Here is a 12,411-nt window from a genome sequence, read left to right as displayed (position 1 = left end):
AAAGATCCTCATGTCCTCTCTCTCTCTGTCTCTCTCTCTCTCTCTTCCTCTCTCTCTCTCTGTTTTTTCTTTCTATTTATCTCAGCACCATTCATTTAACTTTTCATCTTTCTTCTCTTTCTCTTTTTCCGTGACTCACTTGTTTTGTATTTCAATGCCACCCATCACATTCTGCTCCCCCCTCTGCTTCGCCAAGTCCCCTCTCAATAATTCACCTTGGCTATAATCACTCCATTATTTCCAATAATACCAGTGTGGCAACCCAGACGGGGGGAGAGCTCAGCTGAGCCCCGACACACGCAGTGTAACAGGCAACCTCAGCTGCAAGCTACCATATTGAGGAAAGTGGGAGGGAAAACATCTTTGTTATTTGAACAGTCAAAAGTGTTTGAAAGCTATTTGTCATGACAGTGACCGGTGGCGAAGTAGATTTCTACTCATTAAATGTCCTTGATGGATTGTTCCTCTGAGCATCTCCTGCATTGATGCATCAAAGAAACGCGGGGGCCCGTGTCGACGTCTTTGATGAACTACAACGTATAGAGGAAAGTATAAAAGTACTCTTTGCATTTTACCATTTTACACTTTGCACAGTGGTTCACCAAATCCCCAAATTGGTGACAGCGTTTTCGATCTGTTTTTATTCTATGACCTCAATTTACATGTATATGAAAGCGTGAGGCTCTGACAGAAATACTGAATTTCAAGCAGTGTGCCTATTAGTGAGGCAACTGTTTGAATGTAGCAGATTCAAAGTTTTGTGCAGAAAAACAAACCTTGAAAGAAAGGCCTCTGAGGTAGCACTGATTCGATGAGTTTCCTTACTGCTTAGACCGATGTTGACTTAGACCGTTTATACTCATGCAACTCACCACATTCCTGTCTCACCCAACACAACCTCTCCAAACTGCAACTAGTTAAAAATGCTGCAGCAAGACTACTCACAAAATCCAACAGAAGAGTCCACATAACATCTCTCTATTGGTTATCTGTAGGTTTTTAGAATTGATTTAAACATTTTAATCATTACTTTTAAAGCACGGTTGGGGTTGGCCCCTGATTATATCACTGACCTACTAACCTCTTACGAGCCTGAATGCACAACACAGTCAAGGCAGTTCATGAAATAGTCACAAAATGTAATCTATTCGATTCGTGTTACTTTTTTTTTTTGCAACGCTCAGCACGACTTTCAACAACGTATTTTTCATCTGTCAGTGTCCGCTCCAGTCTTTTCAAAATAAAACTACTTAGTTAGGTTTAGGAATAGATCGACTTGGTTAGGTTTAGACAACAAAACTACTTAGTTACATTTAGAAAAAGATTGTGATTTGGGTTTAAATAACTCCAGAAGTGTCGTAACTGAATTACGGAAGTTACCTTACAAAAGCTACTTGGATAGCTTTAGGAAAAGTTTTGGCTTAAAATATCTCCGGAAATGTCGTAACTTAGGTTAAGTTACGTGACAAATAAATCAACTTTGGCTTCTGGTTTCACACAGGATACGAACACCGGTCTCTTGGGAGAAAGACCTGCCAGAGTAGGAGATCAGGAAGGCTAGCTCTGTTTTCTCTTTCAAATCTCTTTTAAAAACACACTTTTTCAGAACTGCTTTCTCTTAATCGGTTATTCTTCTGTTATTATTTCCTCCACCAAGGCCGAAGGCCTAGGAAGGAGGTTATGTTTTCACCGGCGTTGGTTTGTTTGTTGGTTTGTCTGTGGGCAGCGACGTATATATAACACCTGCCTTGGCGGAGGTCTGCGCTCACCGAGTGCACTTCTAGTTCTACTTGTTGTTACTGTTTTTAGTACTTTAGTACTTTTTATTGTATAAACTCTATTTCTATTTATTACTACCTGTTAATTTGTGTTGCTTTTTATGTCTTTGTAAAGCACTTTGTGGCTTGTTTTTGCTAAATATAAATAAAGGGTAACACTTCATTTTACAGGTCCGCAAATGTCATGGTAATTAGGTTATAATTAGCAAGTAACCTATTTTAAATTTCCCTGGAATTACTGCCAAATTACTCCAATATTTACCTCAAAATTTATCGAAAATTACTTTATTATAAACCTTATTTAATAACAATATATAAATAGGTTACTTGCTAAGTATCACCTAATAACCATGACATTTGCGGACCTGTAAAATGAAGTGTTACCAAATAAAATTATTATTATTTTCCTCCTTTTTAATAGCATATGGGTCATGCTGCTATGCATTATGGGAGTGCTTTCCTGCAGCAATACAACACAGTACAGTGCAGTACAGACAGTGTCATATTGCGGTACTAACGGGGCAGGGCTGCTCTGCTCCTCCACAGCCTCCATGGCACACTGCAGGGACCTCTGTAGAGACAGTAGCTGACTGGACGTCTCTCTCAGCATGAACCTGGTGACGAACTGGCCCAGCACGCTGGCTCCCTGGTACTCCTGAGAGACACACAGAAGGAGAGGTTAAAGCACATGACACTCAAACAGAAGCAACAAGGGAAGCATCGAGACAGACCACAGAGATGGAGAGAGAGAGAGAGAGATGATTTGATAGCCTCTCCTAAACAACAACAGGCACTTGTGAAATGTGTGACAGCGGCAATTAAATGGGCTAATTAATTCTCTGAACGCATGCATTATTCAGTACCGCACATCCAAAATTCCAAGGTGGAAGGACTTTAATAGGAGACATAATTGCTGCTCGACTCCCCAAAACTCGAACATGATTACGCGCTCTCAGAGGAGTCTTATTCGCGCAATGTGCTAATGAAGTAGCAGCGCGGTAGCTCTTTGTCCAAACTTATGACAAGTAACCTCTATTGAAAATGCATCATGGGATTAGCAGTCCAGAGAGCTCTGTGACAGACCACAGCTGCTAACTCGCGATTGCACAATTCCCCCGTGGATTTCCCCACCCCGACAGCTTTAAAGAAGAGCCAGAACAAGGTGATCTAATTAAGACAGGATGCATAATTATTCAGCACACATCGCCTCTCCTCTTCTCCTTTAACAAGCATGGCTGTTTTCTGTTGTATTACAATTCAAATCCCTGATTCGAGGTTGTTACCTAAAGAAGTCCTGAGGCGATTTTAAAATCTTCTCAACAGCAATTAAATAATGGAGTGAGACTGCACTGGGAAGTGTTAGGCTTCTTTGGGGGTTTTTGTTAAACACGCTGGAACATTTGGAATATCGAGTGAGTAGTTTTCTGCAGTAACATGATTCATATTCATAGATTGTCAAAAATACAGAGCTGGCAAGTCTCTCCAACATTAAGCTACAAAGGCTGTTCTCATACACCGTTTGTAAATATACCTAGGAAAAGTAATGTACTGTAAATTCGTATACATCCAACGAAATCAATTTGTATGTAATCCACGTAATCGTGAATCAGGAAGTATAAAGAGCAACAAACGTCACATAGGGAGCAGGTAGGAGTGGATGGGTGGGTCAAAAAACACCGGACTTTCGCCCAGGAGGCCGGTGTTCATATTCATACTACATATTCAGGTTGAAACCAGAAGTCAACATTGTCACATAACTTCTGTACATAAGTTATGCCACTTCCGCAGTTATTTTAACCCAAACTACAATCTTTTCCTAAACCTAACTTAGTAGTTTTGTTGCCTAAACCTAACCAAGTTGTTTCCTGTGAAGATGGAAGTTTATTTTGAAAAGACTGTATGCATGTAACGAGCGTAAATTGACATGTGTTACTGGACATTCGTCACGTTACTGGACCTTCGTAGGAAAATATAGGAAAAATTAGGAATAACTTTTCGTAAGATATCATATGAACTGTTATATGAGGATATGTTGAGCTATATTGGTAAAAATCGGAGAGATACATTTCAATTAATACTTCCCACTCAACCAACTGTGACAAATGCTCTTTGACTAATCCAATATTTTTTATAAGAATCATTCTACATTTTGCAAAATATGCTTATTTACCTTCTTGCCGAGAGGTAGATGAGACGATTGATACCACTCTAGTACAAGAAAGACTGCATTTGCAAGACTGCAAACAGGGGGAGACAGCTACCCTGATTCTGTCCAAGAGCAACCAAATCCACCTATTCAAAAACCCACGGGATTGCCAGCGATCCCGACCGACTTTACTGTCGGAAGCTGTCGTTTTAGAGCTAGAGAAGATACCAGTATCATATGAAACTAGAAAACCTAAGAAATCCATTAGTACCAACCCTATCATGCTGGCTTGTCACAAAGGAGGTTAATTAACGTTACAAAGTTAGACTAAATTTTGGCGAGGAAAAACTGGCATGGCCATTTTCAAAAGGGTCCCTTGACCTCTGACCTCAAGATATGTGAATGAAAATGGGTTCTATGGGTACCCACGAGTCTCCCATTTACAGACATGTCCACTTTATGATAATCACACGCAAAAACATGCAGTTTTTTGAATGCAGTATAAATGTGTTATTTTTAAAAATTTGAATATTTCTGCCCTGAACAGTCTTGGAATTGCATAAATTGGGTATCACTTTAAATGAGCCCACTTGTATTCAGCAGGTGGGTTTTAAGGGTTTAACTATGTAAAAGCTAAAATGATATTCAAATAGGGGAACTTGGGATCCTAGTACCATTTTGCATATTTATAATACAATATTTGTAGGCTACGCTTTTGGCCCGTATCCCACCATTAAAGCAGCAGTGGGTAAAAACGGGGGAAATGTGATTAAAAAAAGTTATTTCTATAAAACGATCACTATATCCTGACAGTAGTGCATGAGACAAATCATGTGCCTTTGTGTCCTCCTGTGTCCTCCTGCGAGATTTCACAGACCAGAGGAAAACAACCAGTCAGAGCCGAGCTGGAGTCTGGCGTCTCCGAGCAGCTGTCAATCACTCACAAACTTCGATCAAACGGTCAAACTAGGCAGCGCTGATCAAATATGAATCAATATTCTCTTACTGTAATGCCTATTTCTCGCATAAAATGTTTTCAGAATCATCTTGTAGTGTACTGTTAAGCAGTAAAATGAGAACGTTTGTGACCCGGCAGCCATGTTGAGATCAGTTGAGGAATTACCAAGCACCGCCCACCAGCAAGAGCACAGCCAATAGGAACGCTCTCTCTCTGAAATGACCTTTTAAAGCCTTAAAACAGAGCCATGAGGAGGCGCAGAAGTCTAGTTATCTCTCAGAACACTTGAATTACAATATGCTGAAAGGTTATTATGGAATTTTTGCCCAATGATGCCAACATTATACTGCCTACTGCAGGTTTAAGTTACAGTTCTGGCCCTCCAAGGGCAAAAGTTTGGACACCCCGGCTTTATAGGGTGGCATATTTCGTTACCATTGGACACTGAGCGAGGCTAGCTGTTTTCCACTGTTCCCAGTCTAAGACAGTTGAGCTAACCGTCACTGTGGCTGTAGCTTCATATTCACTGGAGTGTGATATCTCGCGTAACTCTTGGCAAGAAAGCGAGTAAGCATATTTCCCACAATGTCAGACTATTCCTTTTAAAATCAAGCCTAATACAGCGGGAATGTAATGGAAATGTGTGTGGCTGAGGTGTGTTTTATTCCTCTTTTGTTAACTCATCAGTTTTGGGAGACTTGGCACAGCTATGACTCCATCTGTGCATGCCAGCGTTTCCTCTCAGCAGAAAACTAAGCATATTTGTAGCACAAACCCCTTACTTTGTGTGTGTGTGTGTGCAATTGAACACTTTCACTCAGCATGACTTTTTGCACTACAAGCTTGATTTAAGGCAAATTCACATCAAACTAAACTTACCTCTTTAGTTTTGTCCATTGCCTTTAAAATGGCAACATTCAGGCTCTCCAGAGCTGAAAGCACATTGAGGTACGCCCCCAGGTGCTGGGAAAAATAATCTAATAGGAAATAGGAAACAAGCTGTCAGTGTCATTGTAATGTCAGAACAGTCAACTCCTGAAAGTTTGTAGACAAACTCTTATATGTTGCTATGACAGATGCCAATTAAAAGAAGGCCACGACAAGGGCAGTGAGGATATCTTAGACATATCCATGTTTAGTTTTGCTCCGTAATTATGCGCCCAATGAAATGAATACTGTGTTGTTTTAATCATCATAGTGTTATAACAGTAGCTCAATCACACCAGTGTACAGTTGGTGACAGTAAGGATTAATTTGATACCAAATATAGTCAAATGATAAAGAAACTCCTACACACACTCATATGTCAGAAGTAATGGAGTTCACAGAACTGAGAAACATATTTATTTAAATGAATCAAAGTAAAAAAGATGTGTGGGGAAAGTGTTTTTAATTAAAAAACTCATTTTAATCTAAGCAAAGAGTGCACTAAATATGACAAACGGATCCGAGGTTAATGGATCAGCAGCATCTTTTACACTCCTCGCACTTAGATTCACCTGAATTTTATGCCTCTCAGAAATTCGGTCAAAAAAAAGAAGACAACACAACGACTAGACTGTGAACTAAATCCGAGACAAGCGGAACATTCTGTGATGGAAAACAACTCAACCTCTATTGACGTCAGATGGAAAAGATGCCATTTCCATTCAATAAATTATGCACAAGTTTTATTCTGGGTACAACTGGTATTTACAGGTCTCTGCCCCATTTCTTCACTTTATTCAGGCCATCAGACACACGCATGCATTTTTAAGATGATAACAAAAATAGGTCAATAGATCCGTGCCAAGGTTTTTTTTTTCCAGTGATGCAGTTGGATGGTGGTGTTATTGGTCGCAGGGTATTGTTAATACTTTTTCACCCAAATAAATCTAAAGAACAGAGATGATTTAAAGGAATAGTTTTGGAAAATCCACTTGTTCGCTTTCTTGTGGAGAGTTAGATGAGACACCACTCTCATGTCTGTACGGTAAATGTGATGAATGTGAGGATACTCTATCAGAACTGCTCGTTGGTTAGTTGAATAGCTTCGGAAACGTCCTCTCCTGACCGGTGCTCAAAGTAGGTCGACCATTCGTGAAACTTCTCTGAAAATGTGTCCAACATTCATTCCTACTTCGGCCAGCTGTGTGAAGCCGGTAAAGGAGCCAAGTTGTGAACTTCTCTCAAGGCTTTTCATGTGTACAACTGAATGCAACACTACCGATTCTTTCCAGGAGAGACTGTGTGACCATGTGTGCCGTTATCCCCATAGTATCATATCTCCCACCTCTGTATGACGGCTTTCACCCTACCTTCGAGTGCGGACATTGGGATCTTCTATAAACCTGTTTGCCTTCTGATATGGTCAGGCAACATGTTTTACTAACTAGTTCTTTTCCAGCATAACCCGACTCTAAAGCTCACAAACTAACATGTTTATGTCTCGTTTTGTATAATTCGCGCAAAAAGTGAAGTGCAAAAACAATGTGTAGCTGTCTCCATCTGTTTCCAGTCTTTATGCTGAGCCAACCATCTCCAGGCTGTAGCTTCACATTTCACGGACAGATCAAAGAGTGGTGTCGATCTTCTCATCTAACTCTCAGCAAGAAAGCGAACATTTCCCAAAATGTCAAACTATTGCTTCCGTGCTCACTTAAAAATATGGACCCACAAATAAGACGACAATCACTGATGTTGGCGAATTTTAAAGACAGCAGAAATGTTACAGAAATTAAAGCACTTTCCCACCAACCTGATAGCTTGCCAGTGTCCAGATTGCTGCAGGGCGGAACAGAAGAAGAGATAAATGGGGAAAATATTGAGAAAGTTCATTAGAGAAATTCAATGTCATGATAAATTGTATGGCTTCAAGCTGTGTGAATATTACTGTGTTAGAAATTAAGACATACAGATAAGACACCAGTGTTAAAACCATACTTTAATAAGTACAGATTGTTTCCCTGTCATTTTCACAAGCTGACATATTTGTTCTGCTTAGAAAATAAGTGTTCTGCTCTTTGTCGTTCTACATGAAGAATACAGCCTAGTGTAGTTTTAGATAGAAATGCTGCATGTTAACACAGTTGTGAAAGTACCTTTTCTTTTGAATTTATTCCACTGTTGTAAAAAACATTGAAATCGATACTCCTTTGTTTACCAGTCACGGCAGAAATGGATAACATTGGATGCTAAATTGTTCTCAGTTTGATAAAGGCGGCACCGTTATTATATGAAAAGTTCCCCTGTTGCTTTAATGGCATTTCACAGGTCATTTTCATTGTCAGATGCAGACCATAAGTGAAGCTGCTCAATGGCTTGTGTTATGAGAAAGCTCACCTAGCGTCTGCGGACAAAACGACGCTTGCTTTTTTTTTTTTCAGTCGCTGTTTTCATTTTGATAGCGACAATAAATTCCCCAAAGTCTCTGTTCCAGAAATGACCAAAGAGAATATTTATCTTTTTCTATATTTTTAGCAGAGAGGGAATATTCCCTGTGCCTTAAATGTGACTTTAAATACCAAAGCCTGGATTTTTTTTTCTTTCAAAAGTGGTATTATATAATTAAGAGCACTTTTATTCAGAACAAGAACGTTCTTTAATTAGACATCAGAGCTCAGTTCATGCCAAACTGCCTCAAAGCTTGGAGCGTGGCTAGAGAGGTCCGACGGCTGGTGTGTCACATCAGTGCCAGTCAGTCCCGGCGTATAACAGCATGTCCAAAAGCAATTTATCACACAGTGATGGAAAAACTGGCGACACAACCAAACATAAATGCAGGGTTGTTACTGCAGCCAGGCACTACACTAGCTGTAATTGGTTATGGTGCACAAAAGAAAAACTTACAAAGTACAGTAATCAATGCACTTGTGCGCGTGGGTTTGTTTATGCTTGCGAGTGCCATCCTGCGAGACTAACACAGAGACTTGAAAATCACAGTGAATTCATTATTTTACCTGAGCTGACACGTATGATTTCACAGCCGAGTTTAGAGAGCCTTGCGTAAGGCTGGCCCACACTAATAGATTTTTTTAAATCTGAAAGCTGCAGTGGGTAGAAATAGAGCAACAACGATTAAAAAAAAGTAATTCATATAAAATGGTCCCTATATCCTGACAGTAGTGCATGAGACTGGTAATCTGAAATAAATCATGTGCCTCTGTGTCCTCCGGTGCTCCTAATGGCATCTGCAAGATTTCACAGACCGGATGAAAACAACCAATCAGAGCCAAGCTGGAGTCTGCCGCCCAATCACTCGTGAACTCCGATCAAACGTTACTGTAATGCCTATTTCTCGCCTCAAATGTTTTCAGAAACATCTTGTAGTGTACTGTTTAGCTGTAAAATGAGAAAGTCGGTGATCCGGCAGCCATGCTGATATCTATTGAGGAAATACCAAGCACTGCACACCAGCCAGAGCACAGCCAATAGGAAAGCTCTCTCTCTGAAGTGGCCTGTGATTGGTCAAAGTCTTCCGTCAAGGTTATTATGAATATTTGCCCAATGATGCCAAAAAATTGTTGCCTACTGAAGCTTTAACAGATGATTAAAATGTGAGAAACCCCACACATACCGACATGTTATGTTAAATATAACAGTTGTGTTCCTATAGTGTGTGGTGAGCAACGATTTGGCCAAAACAGCACAACACACACTAACAGATTAAATTCATGAACAACAAGAGTCCTGACTGAAAAAACTGAAATCTCGCAAAGTCTCTTGCGATCTAACGTGACTTTAGTGTAAACAAACATGCCGGATGATGGGCAGGAAGAATTAGCGACGTTAGTTTTTGCACTAATTTGTACTAAAAAATTCACGAAGGATGGATGGATGAAGTAATGGTGATATGTTAAATAAACACTTGTGTTGTTGCCACAAATCAACAAGTTGGTCCTCCATTTCTGAGGTCAATCTCACTGCTACTTTATGCTTTGCGTTTTGCATTAGCTCATGCATTAGCCACCATGACAGCAGTGGTTGTCCATCCGCTTCAGTCAGCTTGGTTCTCAATTATTGAAGATGTTTAACAGACTATTTACGGGTGGACTTCTGAGCCACTGTAGTGTGTACCCGGCATTTGCCTTCTAGTGTTTGTAATATGCAAAGAAGTGTATAATGAAAAAGATTGCAAATGTCCCTAATCTGCCAAAGAAAATAGAGAAGAACTGGCTTCATAGAAAGAATGAAATTTAAAACCATTACACATCCCACCATGACAGGGGAGAAATGTTTTTTTCCTCCGCGGCTGCAGTGAGTTAAGCATTCTCTGCAGACTAGTGATTTCAGCAGCAACCCTCAGGCTGAATTCTTTTGATTGTAATTTCGGGGGAGTAGGTTTTTGAAGTGGCTGGTGTGTAGTCCACAGTATTTTATGTCCAAAGGAAGGGGGTAAACAGTAATTCAGCCTGCTTGAGTTTGGCTGCAGGGCTCATTTTTACTGAAGACCCCCCTCCAGCTGTGAGACATTTAGCCTGTAACTGATGGCTTGAAAGGAACACATTAACTGTGCCTTTAAGCTTCAAACACGTGCTGTTTACTCTTTTGCTCTGCTTCTTTCTAACTGTGAAAGGCACACGTTTAATACAGCACTTGTAGAAATATTCATTGATATTCATTTTTCACCAAGAGGGATTAAAATCAGAACGCATTTCAAATTAAATACTCACTTATTTTGTCGGCCATCTATGGAGAAGAACAGCTCCTGCAGCTCCTCAGTAGTCAGGATCCCGTCCGCAAAGTAAGCATTGAACTCGTCAAATGACAGCTTGCCATCATCTGAAACAGAGCAAGTATAGGCCTACATCATTATAGAAAGAACAACTGCATAATAAAAATAAGGGTGTTGCCTCTTATGAGATCAAAAAACAAAAAAAACTTCTCATGAGGATCATCTTTAGGGAGTTCCCTTGTATACAAGATTAAAGATTGACAAACAAATAAAGAATAATATACACATAAAAGTGGCATTATTGTTATTTTTGTTTATGTTTTTGGCTTTATGGTTACTGTAACAGACAACCACCTTAGATGCTCAAGACATAAAAGCACATCAACCAAAATATGCTCAAATCATAACATTGCAAACTCAAGCCCAAAGGTAACAACAGCTGTCAGTGTGACTTGCCCCAAACTGCATGTGATTATAATAAAATGGGCATGTCTGTAAAGGGGAGACTCGTGGAACACCATAGAACCCATTTTCATTCACATATCTTGAGGTCAGAGGTCAAGGGAAAATGGCAGTGCCCGTTTTTCTTCACCAAAATGTTGCGTAAGTTTGGAGCATTATTTAACCTCTTTCGCGTTATTATCACGTTAACTTTGACAGCCCTACTATAATTTAAGAACACGTTATTAATCGTAATCTGAAAAGGACTCAAATATATTCCAGATATGTTTAATAGCATCTTACACAACACATTTAGCCATCACCAATATGCTTCAACTGTCTAGAAGCTCTATCTAGTTCTCTTGTGTCTATACTCCTCTTTTCTATTTCTGGTCTGTCAGCACACCAATCTAACAACCTAATGAGCACCATCTCAGTGTAAATGAGTTCTTTTGTTTCATCTAAATCCTTTCTACTTTGTGAGGTTCATTGAAGAGGCAGAACCCCACTGAGTTTGTGCTGGTTTGTTATTATTACCTCCGCCAAGGCCGAAGGCTTAGAAAGGAGGTTATGTTTTCACCGCCGTTGGTTTATTGGTTGGTTTGTTGTTCTGGAGTACAGGTCCACATTGTGTAGGTCTGAAACTAGTGATTATTTTCATTTTCAATGAAACTTTTGATTACTTTTCTGATTAGAGCAATATAGTTCTATACAATGTCAGATAACAATGAAAAGGGAGTCCAATTTGACATCTTCAAATTGCTTCTTTTGTCCAACCCGACAGCCCAAAACTGGAGCGTTTCCAATTAACAATGATATAAAGCTGTAACCAGAGGATGTTTGACATTTTTGTCTTGGTTTAAACAATTAACCCATCAAAATTCAAAGTACAAAATACAAAAAATCATCATCAAAGTCAAACATTATCTCAACTTTATGTATAAAACTCTGAAAGTCATCATCACTAAAATCAGAATACTACAAAAAAACTGTGCAGAAATATTCCACAAACTTTAAAATGGAGGGAGCTACACATTGTCAACAGATTGGATTTTTCTACTTCTCCCCAAACTCGTTAACTGCGAGCACAGCTTGTTGTGACAGACAAGGCACAGAAAAAAATCAATAACAGGAGGATAAATAGCTCGGTTGTCATCTGTGAAGAAGCATTCCTCCGCGGGCCTACGACTGTATCAATCTGTCTACTGGCAAAGATTATAGATCAGTCAGCAGTTGGCCTGCCAGAGAGAAGCCGCTAGATGTTTTAATCCTCATAAAAGAGTCCACACCAACAGATAGATTTGTGTCTGTGGAGAACATTTTTCTGAGCAGCGACAGACACTCGGGCAATAAGAAGTAGGGAACTGGGCACACAGTGCGTCAATGCGTGAGTGGTCAGAGTGATAAAATGGAGCCAAGATGGCATACAGACAAA

General features: G+C 39.8%; 1 protein-coding gene across 1 annotated transcript in view; it reads right to left on the bottom strand.

Annotated features, from left to right (window-relative positions):
- necab3 (N-terminal EF-hand calcium binding protein 3) overlaps positions 1-12,411 on the bottom strand; it is a 58,084-nt gene that overhangs the window by 20,235 nt on the left and 25,438 nt on the right. The window contains exons 3-6 of the mRNA XM_074642093.1: positions 10,534-10,642; positions 7,620-7,645; positions 5,762-5,859; positions 2,297-2,433 (exon numbers count right to left, since the gene is read on the bottom strand). Of these exons, the coding sequence (XP_074498194.1) occupies positions 2,297-2,433; positions 5,762-5,859; positions 7,620-7,645; positions 10,534-10,642 (370 nt within the window). The remainder of the gene's footprint in view (positions 1-2,296; positions 2,434-5,761; positions 5,860-7,619; positions 7,646-10,533; positions 10,643-12,411) is intronic.

This window comes from Sebastes fasciatus, chromosome 1, assembly GCF_043250625.1.
Source record: "Sebastes fasciatus isolate fSebFas1 chromosome 1, fSebFas1.pri, whole genome shotgun sequence".
NCBI classification, from domain to species: Eukaryota; Metazoa; Chordata; class Actinopteri; order Perciformes; family Sebastidae; genus Sebastes; species Sebastes fasciatus.
The sequence above is the reverse complement of the archived record's forward strand: the minus strand, read 5'-3'. Positions and strand labels throughout refer to the sequence as shown.